Genomic DNA, 18787 nt, shown 5'->3' with positions numbered 1-18787 from the left:
AATATAAGACGACCGGAAGTTGAAGACCTAAATATTCCACTAAGCCAATAACGGAAAGAGGCTTTTAGCAAAAACTATGACCTCTGTTTTTTTGGTAAAACGTTTTAGTAAAAAAAAAGTACTGAAAAATCAGAGACATTTGACTTTATTGTGTATGTTACAGCAATACATTATATTCTAACAAAACAAGACGCCTGTTCTTTTAAATTAGACTTTGAGGTTGACCCGGTCGTGGTACTTCAGGTACGGATCATTGAGATACCAGTTTCTCCTCTTCCAATAAGAGGTTGTCATTTTATCCAAAAGCTTGCTCTGTGTTTTGTTACAGAACACAATCTCCCTCAGGCGCTTTTTCCTGGCAGGTTTCTTCTTCCACAGCTTCTTCTTGTACCCAGCCTATGTAACAAAACAAAGAAAAAAAAGAAAAACAAAACCAGATGTCAGACTGGTTGTAATATTCCAGTGATCGTAGCAGTTAACAGTCAAACAAACATACTTTGCGTCTGATCCAAAGTCCACAGTGCAGCCTCATGAACCTCTGCGTGACCGATTTTATGGATTTCCTTTTCCCCTTCCTCAGGCTGTAGTACGTCAGACTTCTGCACGACTGTGGAGTCAGACAGGGAACGAGAGCCGACACCCTGCAACAACAGACACGCCTTCTTTTTAAAAAGTACCCAAATATCCAAAACATCAGCACAGAATAGAGGTCAATTTAAAACACTGCTGTTAGAAGCTACTTCTCCTACACGTCTGCAGCAGAGTCTCCTGACACAGAAATTCTTCTACTAACGTTTTTAAAGTTAACCTAAATAAAACTAGATTAGGGCTAAAACTATTGGATTAATAATTGATTACCCAGTTTTTGGTGTTGTATAAAAAAAAAACAACTATTATACCTTTTTTGAGTGACAGAGTAACAATCTCACTATCAGGAGTTAAATAATAATGGAACTACTGGCCAGCCTGCCTGAAGAATTGATAGGTAGAACAAAGTATTAATATTTTTAATGCAGAATTAAACCCCATCATTTAGTCTTTTAACCCTGAGGGGCCCGGGGGAGAGGTCTCTGCCTCACGTGAAGGAGTTTAAGTATTTCAGGGTCTTGTTCAACGAGTGAGGGAAGGATGGAAAGGGGAGATCGATAGGCAGATCGGAGCAGCAGTCTGTTGTGGCTAAAGCCAGAAGCCGCAGCTTCTCGATTTCCCGGACGATCTACGTTCCAACCCTATCACCTATGGTCATCAGCTTTGGGATAATGACCGAAAGAACGACATCTTGATTGTGGCCGGGCTCAGCCTGAGAGATAGGATGAGGAGCTCGGACATCTGGGACAGAGAAGAAGGTATTTCGAACATGTTCTTTTGGGAGGAGACCTCAGGGCTGACCCAGGACACATTGGAGTGATTATATCTCTCAGCTGGCCTGGGAACACCTTGGGAACACCCAGAGGAGCAAGCAAAAGTGGTGACACGGATAAGTGTCACCACGACAACAACTTTTATGGAGTTCTATGGTGATTATATCAACCACTATATTATTAGAATTTCCCTTGCACTCTTAATTGTTTATTTAATTACTGTGTTTCATCTCCTGAACTGTTTCCATTTTAATGCTTGTAAATAAAAATAAAAGTGGCTGGATTATAATTTCAAAAGCCTGTTAATACAGCACTTTAATTGTATTTAAATCTGCTTTACTTACTCCTGATCACCTGTTTTGGCCTCAAGTTTTATTGGCATTTAATCTTTGTTTGTTTATTAATAACACTGCATTTGAGGTCACCTCATTTGCAGCCTGAAGAGATGGCGTTTTCTTCATGTTCTAGAATAGTCTTTTTGTATAGAATTCAATGGGTTTGTTATGTTTATAGATATGTCTGTGTGTGTGTGGTGCTTCATGTGTATAAGTGCTATACAAGTAAAAGACTGATTGACAGCAGTGACGATGTAGGCAGGGGTGTTTCTCTTGGTCTTTACCGTTGTAGGATGCTGCACCGCGGTGTCTGACACACTGCAGCCCGCAGAGGAGCGCGGACGGCGGCTGCGGCGGAGCTCCAGAGAGGAGGAGGAGAAGGCTGGAGGAGGCAGGAGAGCTGACGGAGCTGCGGTGTCCCCGCACGCAGAGCCGCAGAGAGCGGCCTGAGCAGCGCTGACACACGAAGGACAACACGAAGTGAGGGACATGCATCACATACAGCTCAGCTAAAGTCTTTATTTTACCTGAACAACATACGTGTTCGGTAAATTAAATTCAAAACTCTGAATTCATATTTACTGACGTAGAAGAGTGAAATATTACAGTATTAAAATGTCAAATTGTTGATACTCACGGGACAACCTTTTCGCCAGGGTGGCGGCCATGTTTCCCTATTGACCTAACTACGGCGGCCTGTAAGTACAATCTCTTTTCCTCGAATGGGTTTACTGGCAGCTTAGATGGGCAATACCGCCGCTTACTGGACTGGAGTATGAAAAGGAAATTAGACAAGGGATATTGAAAAACCCTCCAGTCAGAGGCATTTGATAATAATAATAAAATAATAATAATAATAATAATAATAATAATAATAATAATAGACCTTTGCTTTTTTTTAAACTTTATTTAATCAGGTGAAAGACCGATTGAGATTGATATCTCAAGGGTGACCTGGCCAAGAGGTCAGTAGCACCTGTCTTGTGTGTGTGTGTGTGTGTGAGAATTAACAGTTATAACTCCATAAGTAACTTGTTATAAAATTGTATAAAAAATGTATATCCGGTCGTACGCCACTTGGGTGAGTTTTTTTTGTTTCGTTTCTTGCTCCGCTCCAGTTTGGGAAAACTCACACCAGGGAAACGGCTCTTATTGTGTTAATTCCGGTTTTACGTCACTTCCGTTACTCTTTCGTTACATACCCGTCAGGCAAGTCTGTGGGGAATTGTGAGAAGGGTCTAGCTGCAGACCCGCAGACCACTCAACGAAACGCCCCTTCACTCAACGAAACGCCCCTTTACTCAACGAAACGCCCCTTCACACTACACGACACTCTGATTGGCTCTCAAGAGACTGCGTCTGAAACGTGATGACGTTTACGTTGACCGAGTATGAAGAGAGAACCCGAAAAAGTAACACGGGAAAAACACGGGAAAATGACGGAGGAAAAGGTAAGAATGGATAAAAAACACATTTTGATATTGAACACTGGATGAATAGTCATTATTTGTATCCATTAAATCAATTAAGTGCAGTTTATTAACCAGTAATGTCTGCATGCTGTAACGATAGCGATTGTAACAGCAAGCAAGACGCAGCGATTTTCTCCCTTTTTTTTCTTTTTTTCCTTTTTTTCTTTTATTTATATGTACAGGTTATAACATTGACAATATAACATTGTCTCATTTTCAACCAAGAAACGTGTAAGATAAACTATATGATCTCTATATATTAGTATTTATCTGTTTTTTAATCTTTAAATGACTCTGACAAGTTGCACACAGCTTTGCTCATTTGAAAACGTGTGACCTCAGTTCTACAATTGTTAAGATAAAAGAGTTGATGATGAATAATATTTTTCATGTTTAGAAATGAGAAGTTCTGTTGAATCACAGTCAACAGTGTCATTTGATTTGATTTATTTCAGTTAGCCTGCATATATTTTAGGACAGGGAAAGTCTTAAAGGCAAATGCAGTCCAGTGTATTACTACTTGATTCTGGATTGAAAATGTTCCCATGTTAAAAATACAAAATACAATTTTAATTTACATTTTCTCTTATAGAGCAACACTACGTTCAGTGAAGGAGCAGACACTGAGCTGAGGAGATGCGACTCGGACACTTATCAGTGTCTGATCTGCACAAAAAAGGGGAGTTGTCGCTTCAACGCCCTCTTGTGGCTGTTATTGTACATGCACTGTATTATCAGCACAGTACAATGTGTAACATTTATTGGCAAAACGTCAATATACTCCCATTACGTATGTTTTTATATGTGTATATTTGCGTTAAAATAAAAAATAAAAGAAGTTTGTATTCATAGCTCAAATATAAGTATTTTATTTGTGCCTTTAAATCGTTTTAATGTTTTTGTTTTGAAGTGGAAAACTGCTACAGAACAGGCTAAAATAACTCAAATATATTATCAGATAAATGGAAGTGATCCCACATGACTCTCACACTTGATTTGACCGCTGGACCACAGTAACATTACCAGGCTGAAGTGACTCATATTAGATTTTTTTCCATGATGTGAGTCAGATGGAATTTTTTATTTTATTTCTGGTCTGTTATTATCATCAAAACAGTTGGCAATCTAGTACTCGATTAATCATTGTAGTCCTAAACCAGGGGTCTGCATCTGCACGTACAGAGCCATTTTTTCTTTTTATAAGTTCAGAGAAACATTGAATGAATTTGAAAACTGAAAACAAACTTTGGTGTAATGAAATCAAAAATTATATGAAATAACTTTGGGCTCAACATTGTACCTCAATGCATTTATTTTTCTTTTAAAACATACAAATACAATAATTAAAAAAGCAGACGGAAAATGTTAAGCCAAGGTATCAGTAAGTAAAACTACAGACATTTACTTTTTAAAAACGTACACACACAAAAAAATGTTCAGTTTACACCTCACTGTCACGGAGGAACTACAAATCCACAACAACACGAGTGCAAAGTAAATCAATTATCTTCGTAAAAAAGAGAGAGAGGAATTCCCATGTCATTTTCACCATTCCAGAATACCTCCCATAATCCAATAACCTACCTTATCTCTGAGTAGAACAACTGATACAGTGTTAAACTACAAGAATTTACACGATAAAGAACTTCTGTGTACCACAAAAAAAAAAAAAAGCTGATGGATCGTCAAAGTGCTTAGACACGGTCCGAGGATTTTACCACATCTGCGTTTTCTTCCACGTCTTTAGAGAAGATCTGCCTTCAGTTTGTTGTACAACCACTCGCTTATTTCTAAACTCCTTCAGTTCACCAGCCGGCGTATACAGGCTCTGCGTCGCAGGGGATCCCGTAGTATCGACCTTGAGGTCGCTCTTTGCATAGCAACGGCGCTCGAGCTACAGTCAGCTCTCTGTCAGTGTCTCTCTGTCGACGCACGATCACTAGAATGATGAAGAGTAAGGCCACTGGAGGAGGAGGAAGAAGAGGAGGAGGAGAGGGAGAGGGGAAATAAACAAAGAAATTACAGGGAGTGATCGTGTACGCAAGGTCTAATCACACACACATGCATGATACTTATTTTGGTTGATTATATCTTATTTGTGAATATAATGTCTTTGCAGTGTAAGGACAGATGCATACTTTGTTTTCAAGTCAATATTTTAAAAAATGTTTCCATGATTAATAAACTAAATTAAAATGAAATCAGTGTCATGCATCGCTGACATAAGGACACACACGCAGTTATTAACTCTAACTCCTTCAAACCTCTTCTTAAAAGTCACTTTAATCACATTAAGGATTCACTGGGAAGTGGAATTTGCCTGTAGAAACAGGTTGTTTCCTTTTTATCAGTCTGGATTTAGGTAGAATATTATATAATATATATATAATTATGCAAATTCAGAGGGCTTTTATTTTGTAATGCCACATCGAATGGTCTGATATTTTGTGAGGGTCACCCTAAGGTGGTCTGCTATCAGTGAGAAGTGGAATTTGCTTGTGGAAATTGCACGCTCTTACCGTAATGTCTAGTATATATAGACATTGTAAAACAAAGTTTTGGAAACTGGATTATTGGTCAATCGAGGTGAGCGTGTCGCAGCGCTGCTACTTACCTCCACCTCCAATAACTAACAGAGCAATTGTGACCGGCGCCAGTTCACAAGTGTCCCCTGCTTTCCTGAAGAAGGTCTCCATGCAGTAACCTGGAGCCGAGCTGCCCTCTGGACAAAAGGCGTCGCTCGGACAAAGAACCGGGTTCACGTCGGGACTCTGAGAGAAACGGTTGAGTAGGCTAAACCTGGACTTGTCATAGACTTGTATGTGTGAGACTGTGGAGGAGTGCAGCACTCACAGGGCAGTAGTGATTCTCCGGGCAGACGTCGCAGCTTTCCTGACCCCAGTGGATCTGGAAGAAGCCGCTGCCGCAGATCTGACACATCGTTTGGTGCGGAGCTTTGTGCATGCCTGTCGAAACGAAAACATCACTGCTGTGATTCAGCGAAATGCACACGTGTAAAAAAAAAAAAATACATTTGCAAATCGCACAGCGATGATGCACCTTCAGGTTTGCGTGGTGGTGCGTGAACTACCTGGTCGGCACGGTGTGCAGTCTTTAGCGGACGTCTGCAGAGCCTCTGATCCTCCGGGACACACCTGGCAACGTGCACAACCAGTGGAGCTGTAACAGGGAGGAAGATGGAGTCTGATATATATATGCATAACAACTGTATGAGACCTGCACCATATCATTTTTTAACTGATCTTACAGATAAACATTACAATTCTTTTTGTGGATTAGCATAAATAAAGATCAGTTGACCTTTCAGTCCACTAGATGGTGCCACTAGAGCTGTTGTGTGACTATATCGCATAATTGCGATTTCACAAATACGCAGCATATCACAGTATCATAGATATAGATAAGATAGATAGTAGTTATAGTTAAGGTTATAGTTAAGTCTCCAGGAAAAGAATGTAAGTCAATTTAATGTCCTCTAAAGTCATGCAAACCAGACTCTGTGTGTGTGTGTGTGTGTGTCTACACTGGCAAACAAAAGCATGGGTTAAAAGCATGTGATGTTTTTTTGGATCAGTGATTATTGCAAACAGTCGAGATAGTGAGGAGTAAAGGTTTCACCCACACACTTCAAAACAACGTCTTACTTGCAGAAAGTGCCTCTGACACACGGCGCGCATGACGTGGAACTCAGCTGCGACGTGAAGAAACCTGAAAGCAACCGAGACAAAGCAAGCTTTTGATTGTATGACAGAAAAGAGTCTAATTATTTGACGACAGGCAAACTATTCTTACACACACACACCTGGTGAACAGCCTGCGCAGCTTTCAGCACCAGTGTTATTGTTGAAGGATCCAGCAGGACACGGATGACATAATGGACTCCCGGTGAAACTGTGTAGTAGAGGTATAAATGACGAGTAAAAATAGACAATAAAGTATCAGGAGAAGTGGAAAATACTACACTTACTTGGTGTAGGAACCCCGGCTGCAGGGCAGACACTGCTGCTGTCCAGCAAGTGGCTGATAGAAGCCTTTGGGACACGAGAGGCAGGCGCCAGGAAATAGACACAGCCCGGGGTCAGGGCAGCACGCACACAGCAGGGTGTCTACAGGAGGGACAGGGACATTTTTAACAATTTAAAATGAAGAAAAACACTGCAGTTGTGTTAAATGTTGAAATTTGGAACAGTGTGAAACATATTTACGATAACATTTGATTGAGTCTTTGTCTCTCAACGTGCAAAAACAGGCCGAAAAATGGAAACTATGAACGGGTGATCTTCCAACTCTCTCCTAAATTACCGTAATAACCAGAAAATAGTTCCGTTTTCCTCAGCCTCTCAGTCGGGGCAATGTCTCTGAGTGTTTTCCTGGCCCAGGCTGTAACAAATGTTGTCAAATGAGTTCACATGATGCTGATTAAGCCTCGACAACACTCCCCGTGAGTCTTAGAATAGCAATATTTAGATCTCATGTTGCCCCGGCAACGTTCCCGCACTGACTGCACAGGAAGTGATTCATTTTATGTCTGTCAGGACGGGACGGAGGTCACAGCTGGAGCACACACAGATACACTGTGATAGTTTTGTACGGTGGCCTGCAAGTGCAAACCTTTATTGACATGGTTGAAACCCAAAACAAATGAACAAAAGTTAAAACAAACTTACATTTTAAAAAAAAAAACAATGGTGTCATGTTGGTAACTGGTTTCATATTTTTGTAAATTTGTTTTTGGGATGATAGTTTGCCACTTCCAGGCCACCGTAGGTTAGGTAAATCATGGAAATCATGATACATAGAGTTTTCTGTTCATGACAACCAAACAAAACTCACCAAAAGTTATGCACTGTGGCTTTAAAGCCCTGTCATATGACATTTTTAGAGCTCGTCTTTTCCTTAAACACAGTCGTGACAGGCAGCTAATAACAAAAATAATGAGTTTAAGAGGCAGTCCACACGGAAAACAGGGTTTTTGGAACTGAAACGGTAGTTTTTGAAAGTGCCTGCCGGAGTGGGAAAATCTCAAAACGCCAGCCAAATGATTCACACTGATGCCAATTTTTAACATGTTTAAATGACACGTGGCATCAAAAACGCTGTAATCTTAGAACATTTGTAAAAAAAACAGCGCTCTGATGCCAATACGCTACTTTAGGAATGTGATGACGTCATATTCCCAGCTCTCTCTTGCGTGGTCAGTGATTGTCTTGTGTTTGGAAATCGTTTGACAGTGTTATCAACTACTTGTCAATGAAAAGGAGCTAAAGTCAGTCTGAATAGATGCTAGATATCCCTAGAACACGTCCTGTGTGTGCTCTCCACCCGTAATGATTACGGTTCGACCGAGCAAGCGAAGTTTGGTTCCCAGAACTGGGTTGAGAGAACGTTCCCTAACATTAATTTTTGCTTGCACATTTGGTTCCCAGAACGTTACTTTGTCACAACCTTTAGAGAACCTTCTCTGAAGATCTTCTTCTCTGTTTTTTTGATGTAGCGTTACAGCACGACTTACAGTCCTGGCACATGTTGTTTCCGTGCGGACGGAGATACGGCAACTTTTTTGAACAACAAAGAAAAAGACTGTTTACATTTCGTGCCGTTTCCGTGTGGATGTGGCCAGAGTCATTGAACAAAATGTTTCCATGATCAAACAAGGTTGTGACTGTCTGCAGCTCTGAACTGAGAGAGGGTCTGGGGCCTGGGCCTGAGAGAGGGTCTTGTTTCAGTCTGGTCCCTTTTGCCTGGGGCCCAGAAACAAAAAAAGGGCCCTAGAAATGCCTCCGTTAATAACCCAACCCCCACACACACACACACACACACATATAAAAGTCAGATGACATGCTCGTTGACTCACTGTTGTCGTATTGCGATCCCGGTGCACACGGCTGACAAGTGGTGGTGTTATATGCAAAGCAGCTCGGGGTCGTGCTGCTGAGAATCACGGGGGTGAGAGTGAGACTGGTCACATTCTCAATGAGCGCGGTGGTGTTCATCACAGCGGGGGGAAGTGTGGTCTGACTGCCCACCAGGCCTGGAAGAAGAGAGGTACACTGACAGTTAACAGTGTGTGACAGTGGACACACAGGTTTGTCATTGTCACACAACAAGCCTGACCCCACATGTGTCTATACCTCCATTTATGTATTAATATTTATTTCAGGTTAACAAATTAAAATCTTATAAACAAGTTCAAATGTATGTAACTAGTTTTCTTCTAATCAAGTAGGAGGGTGTCACTGGCAACCAGGTTGTTATAGTTAACGAAATGACAAAAACTAAAAACCACTTGAAAAATAAAAACTGGAACTGAATTGTGTGTTTATAAAACTAACTATAACTCACTAAAATTGTAGTTGAATGGTGCACATTTTGTACGTAAGGCTGTTATATTAGATTTAGGGCCCTTTTTAAAAGTGCATCTTTTGCTGGGTTTTTCTGACACAATCCCTCTAATGACCTTTTTGAATCTTGCACCCGGCAAAAAAAACTAAAACTGACAAAAAAATAAAAACTAGCAAACCCGCTCTAAAAACTCATTAAAACTCAATAGAAAATGACAAATCCCAAACTATTATAACCTTGTGGGTTCGGGTTACATGTATACGCTTTTAGGGAAGGCTCTTTATCCAAGTACGTGACCTGAAAACACAAGTCAATCTTGATATTAAAATGTTCTCCATGCTAAAAACCTTTATTGTCTTCCAATAGTTGTGCGTTTTAGACCAAGCCTCAAAACACATGACAGTGGTTTTGGCTCTGCAGACCCACAGCTCCTGCAGCATGAAGACTGACTCATGACCTGGGAAACCACTGAGTGTGTCTTTCTTCTTGAATGTATTATACCCAGATTATTACAGGGGAAATTTGATAGAATAGGGTAGTTCATTGTCGTTGGTGTGCCACCCTGAAGCTAAAAAACAAGTTATAACTGTAATAAAATAACTACATAGTATTACACATACTATATATACATATATGTATATATGGTTCACACCTGTTTCTCTGTGTTGTTGCAAAATCTTTAGGTCACGGCAAACAAATCTGAGGCAAAACATTATGCCAGTGGGAAGTGAAAGCAGCAGCGGGTACACACACACACACACACACACACACACACACACACACGTGTGAAGAACACAGCACACATTGTGGTCGTAATCACATTAGCCGTGTATTAAGTGCTTTCCTGAGTACGAGTCATCCTATTCACTAAATGTAATTAGTCAGAGAGAGAGAGAGAGGAGAGGGGTCATGTGATTTCACTGGGTTGGTTGGCAACATTTTACTTTTCGATCATGCATGTTGTCAAACTGACACTGAACCTGAATCACCCATAGACCCTCCCTGTCCTGTACGGGGATTAGATTATCTATTATATAATGTAGTACCAGAGGTGGAAAGTTATGAATTTGAGTAGGTTTTTGTCATTTTACATTTTTACTTAAGTGTGTTTTTATGGGAGTTACCGAGTAAAACAATGTAGGCCTGAATTTAATAAGAAGAAAATAAAAAAATAATAATAATAATAATTTTGCACGACACAAGATAGGACCCAAAAAAGAACATTTTAAACAAGCTCCTTTTTTTGTACTTTAACTTGAGGACATTTTTAGACCAGCACTTTTACTTGTTTTCGCCCCCAATTCACTTTCTGTTACAGAATCAGATTAAATTTGACCATTTTCTTTTTACTTTATTTGATTTTCTTCACGTCTTTTACTCATAAACACCGTAAGTAGGCGTAGGGCAGTGCAGGGCTTTTATGTTTTTTTGAAGGAAGTGACTTTGACTTGAACTTTTTCCAACCCAATCTTCCTTTGCTGTTGTGGGAATGAGACATGTATCTCAGACCCACTGTCTCATGATCAAATAACACATTTGTCTCTGGAAATTAGTAAAAATAAACTGTATTTTTTTGGTATTAAAATAGTGGTTATTTTACTTGAGTAGAATATTTCAGTACTTCTGTGTAGTACAATACAAACATGGTGATTAGTCATTTCCAAAAACACAAAAAGTTGAATTAAATATCCACTTGTTTTTAACCTTTTAACACTATATTTTATATTTTGTGTTGCATTTACACTTTGTTTTCAAAGCAAAAAAAAAGTAACAGGTAATGAATAATCTGCGGGTAATGAAAGCCTCTTATAATAATAATAATAATAATAAAGTGTGTGTGCAGTTATGGACGAGATAAGTCCTCACCTATGAAGCACGCGGCGGCGGCGGCGGCGATGACGGGCACAAGTTTATTGCTCCACTCCATCCTCCACGTTTGCTCGAGCCTGACAAACCAAACAGTGTCCGTCTACAGCAGCAGCATCTCATCCCTGACTCTTGTCTCTGTCACTGCAGTGGACGTCTGCGCGGCGCCGGGCTTGTTTCTTGCTGCTCCCATCAGTGTCATATGACAAAATACAACATCATGTGATTTTACTTTGGAGGAGAAAAAAAAAAAAAGCTGAGCTCTATGTCGTTACGCCGGACAGCCAGCAGGGGCGCAGCTGCTCCTTGTATAGTGGACACATCTATTGAAATTCAAAATTAATTTTTGTCTGTAAATAGAATAAAAAAACTTTTTTACACGTATAATATATAATTCACATGTAATAATTCTAAATACGTGTCTCTATATTCACAGGTAATGTAAATGTGACCCACATCTGTTTGATCAGTGACATGTTGTACAGTAACTTAGGTAAATAAGGAAATGACAACCACCTCCTCACTCTGGAGGAGGAGAAATTTCTAAATAAGTCACAAGCTAAAGGTTCCTGTTTCACTTACTGTAACACACACACACGCACACATGAGGACATCCATTTCCCGTAACCATAATTACTAGTGCCCGAACTCTGACCCTTAACCTTAACTTTAAATAATGTCTTCACCTTAGTCATTTACGTTATGAGGACCTGAGTTTTGTCCCCATAACATGACTGTGTAAACTGATATAGGTCCCCACAACATGAGGAATACTAAATACACACACACACAGGTTTGCACAGTTCATCTTCTTAGGACACAACAAAGCATCATCCCTCATCTTAACCACGACCAGTCAATGCCTAACCCTAACCTTAATTCACCTCATCATAATTCAAATCTTATCCAGTTTTTTTTTTTGTTTTTTTTAACCTCATTAGGACCAGGTTCTGGTTTCCATGAGGTCCTGACAAGAGTGTATACGCAGGAAAAGGTAGTAACACATGTACAGAGAGAGAGAGAGAGAGGAAATGGAAAAAGACAGATGTGCTACCAATGATATCAACGATGTATTTATTATTACAGTTATCATTTGATCACAGTTTCCACCATTTTTACACACACTGAGCACAGTTCCTTTGGTCTCATAGCTTTATATATATATATATATATGTATATATATATACTCAATCTGATTTTTGTTTATATATCTTATCAGAATGATGTGCAATGTTCATTCTGGTTGTAAAAAGATGGCGGGAAACTGTTATTTACTGTTAAAAACCATCTACAGTGAAATCACAAGAGCAGTATAACGTATGTATGTTTGTGCATAATATCACAGCCATTTCCATCACATTTAATATTTTTTGCAGAGGTCAAACCAGCCATTTCCAACACTTTCCAGCACACTTGTTCTGGAGCATCCTGTTTTCTAAGAAGCCTCCTGGATGTGACGCTCTAAACTCAGCTGCAGCTCCTTCCAGCTCTTCTTCGTGTTTGCCTGGTGAAACAGGAAATGGTGAGATGAATACAAGTATACGTCAATAACAATATTAATAATGATAATGATGTTTCCTGGGACTGAAATGTATAATGTATGAAGTATCTTACCAGAAAATGACTTTGGTACTTTTTTATAATATTACTTAAAGTATATTACATTCACTGTAATATAAAATGTGCTTAAGTTATAGAAGTAAAAGTATTAAAAAAAGTTAGGATTGAGTCATGATAGCTCGGTGGTAGGGCGAGAAGGTTGTGGGTTCAATTTCTGGCTCCGCTAGTATATGTGATGTCCTTGAGCAAGGCATTTAACCCCATGTTGCAGTGTGCGAATGAAAGCAGCTCATCAAGACTAGAAAAGCTCTATATAAATACAGACCATGACCAACTCTTCTTCTTCTGATTTTATTTGGTAGTAACGAGAAACAAAGATAGTGAGAGGAAATGTAGTAAAAGTTGTAAGAAATACAAATAACAAAGTATTTGTACTTTGTTACATTGAGGTACCTGTTGTACAGGAGTGCTTTTTGTGACGTGTCGAACGTTTGTGGCTTTGCTTCGGTCAATCTCTTTCAGTCGTTGCCGCTCCTGCCGCAACTCCTCGTGCTGCTTCCTGAGGGCCAAGATCTTGTCACTTGGCATGGTGTACTGCTTATGTCTGCTTTTCATGGCTTTCTCCTCCTCCCTCCTGCAACACGGCAGAACAATTTGATTATAATCTGTGGGGCATTTGTGCATTTTTGCATGTTGGTTCTTCTTCCTCTGGTGTCATTTTCCTAACCTGGCGACGGCAGCTTGTGCCATCGCTTTCCAGTAGAGGTCGTTGTTCTCCATGCGCTCCAAATGCAGCCGCTTCTTGGTCTCCTTCACCTCCAGAATTTGCCTCCGTTTCTCATGCACCTCCGCTTGCTGGATCACCTTCAGGCGGGAGAGTCGCTCCTTCAGCTCAGCCATGGACATCTCTGCCAGCAGCTGATGTCCTGCAGTCTGGCATGGATCGACAGTTTCAGTTTGAGAGACAGTATTAGAATACACGTGTGAAATGTCCTTTCCCGTTTGACTCACCTCCGTTTCATCAAAATAGTTTATTCTAATGTGAGGCATCGACTCCATGATGCGGATTTCGCGGATGATTTCGAATCTTCTGCTCATCTCGGCCTGTGCGTCCTCCAGTGCTTGTTGAAGGAGCTCTTGAGTTTGCCCCGAGACTTCTTTCACTGTGAGATTGGCATGAAACGACAAAGGAAATCATGATGCAGCTTTCTAATGCAGTGCTTGTTCTTTGTAAAACAGTACATTTGAAAATTCCTGGATAACAATAATAACTAGGAGTGCGCGCAGTTGGGCCAAGGTGGACGCCAAATTCAAAATGGCTGACTTCCTGTTGAGTCGAGGTCATGGTCCCAATGGAATTTTTTGGTCGTCTTGGGCTGAACCACGTTCCCACCTAATTTCGGGAAATTCGGCGCAACTAGGTTTCGGCCTGCTCCATAGGCATATGACCTGAGGGGTGGCACTAGCTACTGAGCCATTTTACGTTTTTTTTTTTTTTGCACATTATTTTAATTAGTTTAATTTAATTTTATTATTATAAAATTACCAGTAATTACCAGGAATTATTGAAATATTGTTTACAAGAGTGGGACGTATGTATGTATACATATGGACGGATGGCTGCAAAGAAATGAGAGGACATACCTATACTTTGTTTGAATTTCTGTATCTTCTCTTTGGCTGCTTTTGAGTTCTTGTGTCCCTCTGCCACTTGTTGCACTAAGTCTCTAATTTCCTTTTCCTCCTGCAGCCTCTTGTCCGCATATCTCCTCATCAGCTCGGCTGTCTAACAAAGCACAACAAAGCAAAGCCGTAACAAGAACACATTTTCCATGCATAATTGCAAATGACAGAGTCTACAGAGTCCACACATGCTGTGCTGTGAGACTTAATGCACGGTGTAATCCTCTGTAAATTTTCTCTCACCTCTTCTTTCTTCAGCTGAGCAGACTTCTGGTTACGCTCCATGACGAGCGCGCGGGCACGAACCGCCGCGTCGTAGCTGATGTGTCCCTCCAGACGCCTGCACTCGATCCTCTCCAGCTCCTCCTGCAGGTCCTTCTCACGCATCTCCTTCTGCCACTGGTAGAAAGTCGAGGCCTCGAGGGCCCCTTTGGCCAAATGCTCCAATCTGTGCCACGTAAACATAACATGTAAATATTTATTATATTTAAAATATATTAATATACGCGACAAACACAAACTAGTGACTTTTAAAGCAGTTATTTTCGATGTACTGAATCATTAGAATCAGTTCATTAAAAAGATTTATTCAGTACTTCTTGCATGACCGGAGCACAGACTCCGCCTGACAGTGCTGTCGCTGAATACACCAGACTCCTCTGTTGAATATTGAGATTTTAGACATTTCCTTGCTAAATGTTAGAGATAAGCGGGATTTTTAAGTCGTTTTAATTGATCTACATTTTGGAATTGTTCGGTTTGATTCTTGTGTCGGACGCCACGCTCATCCTCTTCCAGTGATGACACTGGACCAACCGCAGGCCGGCAGTCTGATGACGTCACACAAAAAAGTACCAGGTACCGGGTACTATCGCTAATGGAAAAACAAAAAAACAAACAAAAAACATGCCGTGCCGAGGCGAGTCAAGCCGCGCTGGGACCATGTTGTGGAAAAGCGCCATTTGACAGCAGCGTTACTTAAACACAGCAGCAGTAGTAACCAGTAAACAAGCCTAAAAAGCCTCACTTCCCCTCTCAGAAATGTCTTGACCAGAGCAAAAACAGAAAGCCAAGTTTAACTAAAACTCTCCCTCTTCCCCTCGTACACGTTGTGGGTGAATATTCAACTATCGTGTTTTTACAGCCCGTTATCGTTCTGTTACCTCTGCAGTTCCTTCTCCCTCAGACGGTTTCGTAGCGCCTCCTGCCTCAGTGCAGCCGCACTGTTGAGCTTGACAGGACAACTGCTGATCTAACGGCGTCAGAGAAGCACACGAGTTATAACGCGGTAGATGGAAAATAGAGCCTCTGAAGGCGTGAAATAGTCAGACCTCACCTTGGTACTGGGAGGAGGTCCCGAGGAGTAGAATTTGAACTTGTACTTTGAATTCAACTCCTCCTGAATCTGCGACATCACTTGCTGAAGAGAAGATGATGTGCAGCCGATCAGAATGTGGTGAAAATACAAGGTGAAAGCAACAGGTCACAGAAAAACAAGCCTCACCACGGTGCGTTCAGACTTCTGTGGATTTCCGACTCTGAACAGTTTCATGTTCGCCTCGTGCATCAGCTCCTTTGGTAAAAGACACATTGACAGGAATGTACAATGAGGTTGTTACTGATAAAATACATCAAATTGGCACATAAAATATGTTGTTATTAACATTGGATATATTGTTTTGATTATAAATTTGAATGTTTTAACTGCTGGATAATATACCAGATGTTGATTTCCTCTGTTAAACCTAAGTGCTCATGCTCATTTCATATATTTTTGTTCATAAAAACGATCCAAGCGAACTTTGAACTGTGACATAATTCCAAACTTCATAAATTCAATCAGATTTAATTTTTTTTTAGTACTTTTTGCTCAGGTGTGTTTATATAGTTGGTGAAATTACTGATAGGTCGTGCTGGAAAAAAAAGGATATAAGACACTCCATACTGAAAAAAGCAGCCTTAATACTCTAAATAGGGTTTTTAAAGGGTTTTTAAATTGTGTACCTCAGTTCTTTGATGGTTCTTTTGTTTCATCTCCTCTATGATTCTCGCCTCCTTTGGGGCCTGGTATGTGCTCTGTGGAACCTTAAAGAAAAAGAAAGAAGGATTCTCTGCATTATGACCCTGTTCTACATCCCGCCCTAAAGGATATAGTGTAGGTTAAAACAGTAATGTAAACTAACCGGTTTGCTCTTTTCCTGCAGTGGGATGAGTTCGGGCATCGGTAGAGGTCGTGGTTTTGGTTTGGTGAGGGAGAACTCCTGGGGCTTGGTGATTTTGACTGGAGGTTTTTTGGCCTGACTCATACAAGACATTCGGACCGCGAGGTGGTCCACGAGGATTTCAATATCAGGGTGCCATCTAAAGGACAAATAGACATTTGTCTTAACATGAAATGTGACAGTCTGAGGAGGAATGTCTCTGTTTTCTGTCTTACTTCAGCAGAGGACCAATCCAGTGTTTCTCCACGTAGCTGGCGTCGTAGATTTTGTTCCACTCCTCTTGGATCCACGTGGTGAGGTTTGTGGAGAAGAAATGCAGGAACTACAACAACAGGGACACGGCGGAGCTCCGATTGATGTTCGTTTTACAACACCGATGACATTGATGTGCATGTGTTCGAACGTCACTTACCGTGTACATCTTCCTGGCGTCCAGAGATTTGATGATGTCGCTAAAGCGCTGAAATCCAATGTCGTTCAGGACAAACGTGGTGAGGTAACAGATCACTAGAGATAATTGAAATAGGAGGGATGTAAGTGTTGTTTTAACTCAGTTTGAAAAAATCGAACTTTTTTTTGGTTCATTCACTGACTGACTGACCCACAAACTGGCTGCGATCACGTCTGTTTATCCATGTGAAATTCTGGCTGTAGAAGACGTCGACAACGGCGTCCAGTACCTTTTTGTACTCGGTACATCCGACGATTAAATCGAGTATGAACGTCTTATCCTGAGCATCCTCGTTCTGCAACAAATAACACACGTTTACGTGTTGTATACATCTCTCACATAAACTATAAGTCACTTTTTTCCTTTCTGTTTTGCTGTTTTACGGCCACAAAACCCAACAGTTTTTGTTTTACAGTTTTCTTAATGTCATGTAAGCACGTTTGTCCGACTAAAATCGAGCTAGTCTTAGTCGGACTAACATACCTGGACAATGTGATTCATAGTCCAATTACTCCTGCATTTACACGCTTAATCGGACTGGAGTTGGACTTTGCGTTCTGTTTCACTTAATGAAAATTTCATTTATATTATCGTTAGTTTTCGTTCACTATGATAACCTTGGTGTGAAGGGATAAAACAATGAAATTATAACATGACCTACCTGCAGGTCTTCTGAGGCATTTTTAATGAAGTCATCCAAACCCTGTTTGCCAGTGTTGAACTTATCAAGCAACGCGATGGCCGTCTTGACAAGTGATTGTTGTTGTTCTTGATGTTTTAAGGCAGCAGACATCCATAATGTAGCACTACTCCTCTCCTTCGCCTCTTCTTCTCCACCGGACACATACCTCAGTGTCATTTTATGACATATAAACAATCAGTTTCTAAGAAAAATCTTATGTTTTGTTGAATTGTTTTAGTCTTTTACAGCAGTTGCATTACTGCCCTCCTTCTGGACTCTTAGCCTTCTCTTTCCTTTGCCTCCTCTTCTTCTTCTCCTTCCTTTCGTTCCAAATTCTCCTTCAAAATGTTCTTCCACCCATTTGTTCCTTTTCCCTGTCCCTGTTTTTCAATAAAGTTGTGTCATTCAACCATCCATCCACACCGACTTTGATGTTTGGTGATGACAGAATTTAAGAGCGATTCACTAACAGCTTGTTTTCGAGCTCGACGCCGTTGCCATGTTCATACGTTGCTAGGCAACACAATGGTGGTAAACAGAAATGTATCGCAGCCCAAAAACACCTATTTTAACTCTTCACAAGTGCAGCAACGTCAACAACAGTGGATTCTATTTGTTTCCTGTTGTTGTCATCGTGCTGTTTTAATGAAACACTTTAGAAAAACATTAGTGGTTTGAAATGAACACCGATCCTTTGTTTTGTTGCGCCCCTACCCCCAACAAAAAATGATGACGTATCACATCATAATGTCTGCGCGAGCCAAACGCTGCGTTCAATGCCGTCGGAAGCGC

General features: G+C 40.6%; 3 protein-coding genes across 3 annotated transcripts; all 3 read right to left on the bottom strand.

The window, feature by feature from the left end:
- Window positions 1-129: 129 nt before the first annotated feature.
- mrpl35 (mitochondrial ribosomal protein L35) lies at window positions 130-2417 on the bottom strand. Its single transcript, XM_044047262.1, has 4 exons — window positions 2334-2417; window positions 1981-2152; window positions 497-641; window positions 130-396 (listed from the first exon to the last, which is right to left on the bottom strand). Exons 1-4 carry the CDS (start codon window positions 2362-2364, stop codon window positions 208-210), a joined length of 537 nt encoding a protein of 178 aa, XP_043903197.1. The 5' UTR covers window positions 2365-2417; the 3' UTR covers window positions 130-207.
- A 2052-nt stretch (window positions 2418-4469) lies between these two features.
- On the bottom strand, window positions 4470-11589 carry si:dkey-21a6.5 (laminin subunit gamma-3). Its single transcript, XM_044046936.1, has 9 exons — window positions 11398-11589; window positions 9044-9220; window positions 7157-7295; window positions 6992-7080; window positions 6834-6897; window positions 6260-6348; window positions 6022-6134; window positions 5783-5939; window positions 4470-5131 (listed from the first exon to the last, which is right to left on the bottom strand). The coding sequence occupies exons 1-9, from the start codon at window positions 11456-11458 to the stop codon at window positions 4974-4976; spliced, it is 1047 nt and encodes a 348-aa protein (XP_043902871.1). The 5' UTR covers window positions 11459-11589; the 3' UTR covers window positions 4470-4973.
- An 865-nt stretch (window positions 11590-12454) lies between these two features.
- Window positions 12455-18682, bottom strand: cfap99 (cilia and flagella associated protein 99). The gene is made up of 15 exons (XM_044046735.1): window positions 17975-18682; window positions 17464-17608; window positions 17275-17369; window positions 17078-17184; window positions 16824-17001; window positions 16645-16725; window positions 16145-16213; window positions 15977-16060; window positions 15804-15892; window positions 14884-15088; window positions 14602-14743; window positions 13969-14120; window positions 13685-13890; window positions 13411-13591; window positions 12455-12901 (listed from the first exon to the last, which is right to left on the bottom strand). The coding sequence occupies exons 1-15, from the start codon at window positions 18170-18172 to the stop codon at window positions 12833-12835; spliced, it is 2001 nt and encodes a 666-aa protein (XP_043902670.1). The 5' UTR covers window positions 18173-18682; the 3' UTR covers window positions 12455-12832.
- Window positions 18683-18787: the final 105 nt, after the last annotated feature.

This window comes from Solea senegalensis, linkage group LG16, assembly GCF_019176455.1.
Source record: "Solea senegalensis isolate Sse05_10M linkage group LG16, IFAPA_SoseM_1, whole genome shotgun sequence".
In the NCBI taxonomy this organism is placed as follows: Eukaryota; Metazoa; Chordata; class Actinopteri; order Pleuronectiformes; family Soleidae; genus Solea; species Solea senegalensis.
This window is presented reverse-complemented; position numbering and strand designations above follow the sequence as displayed.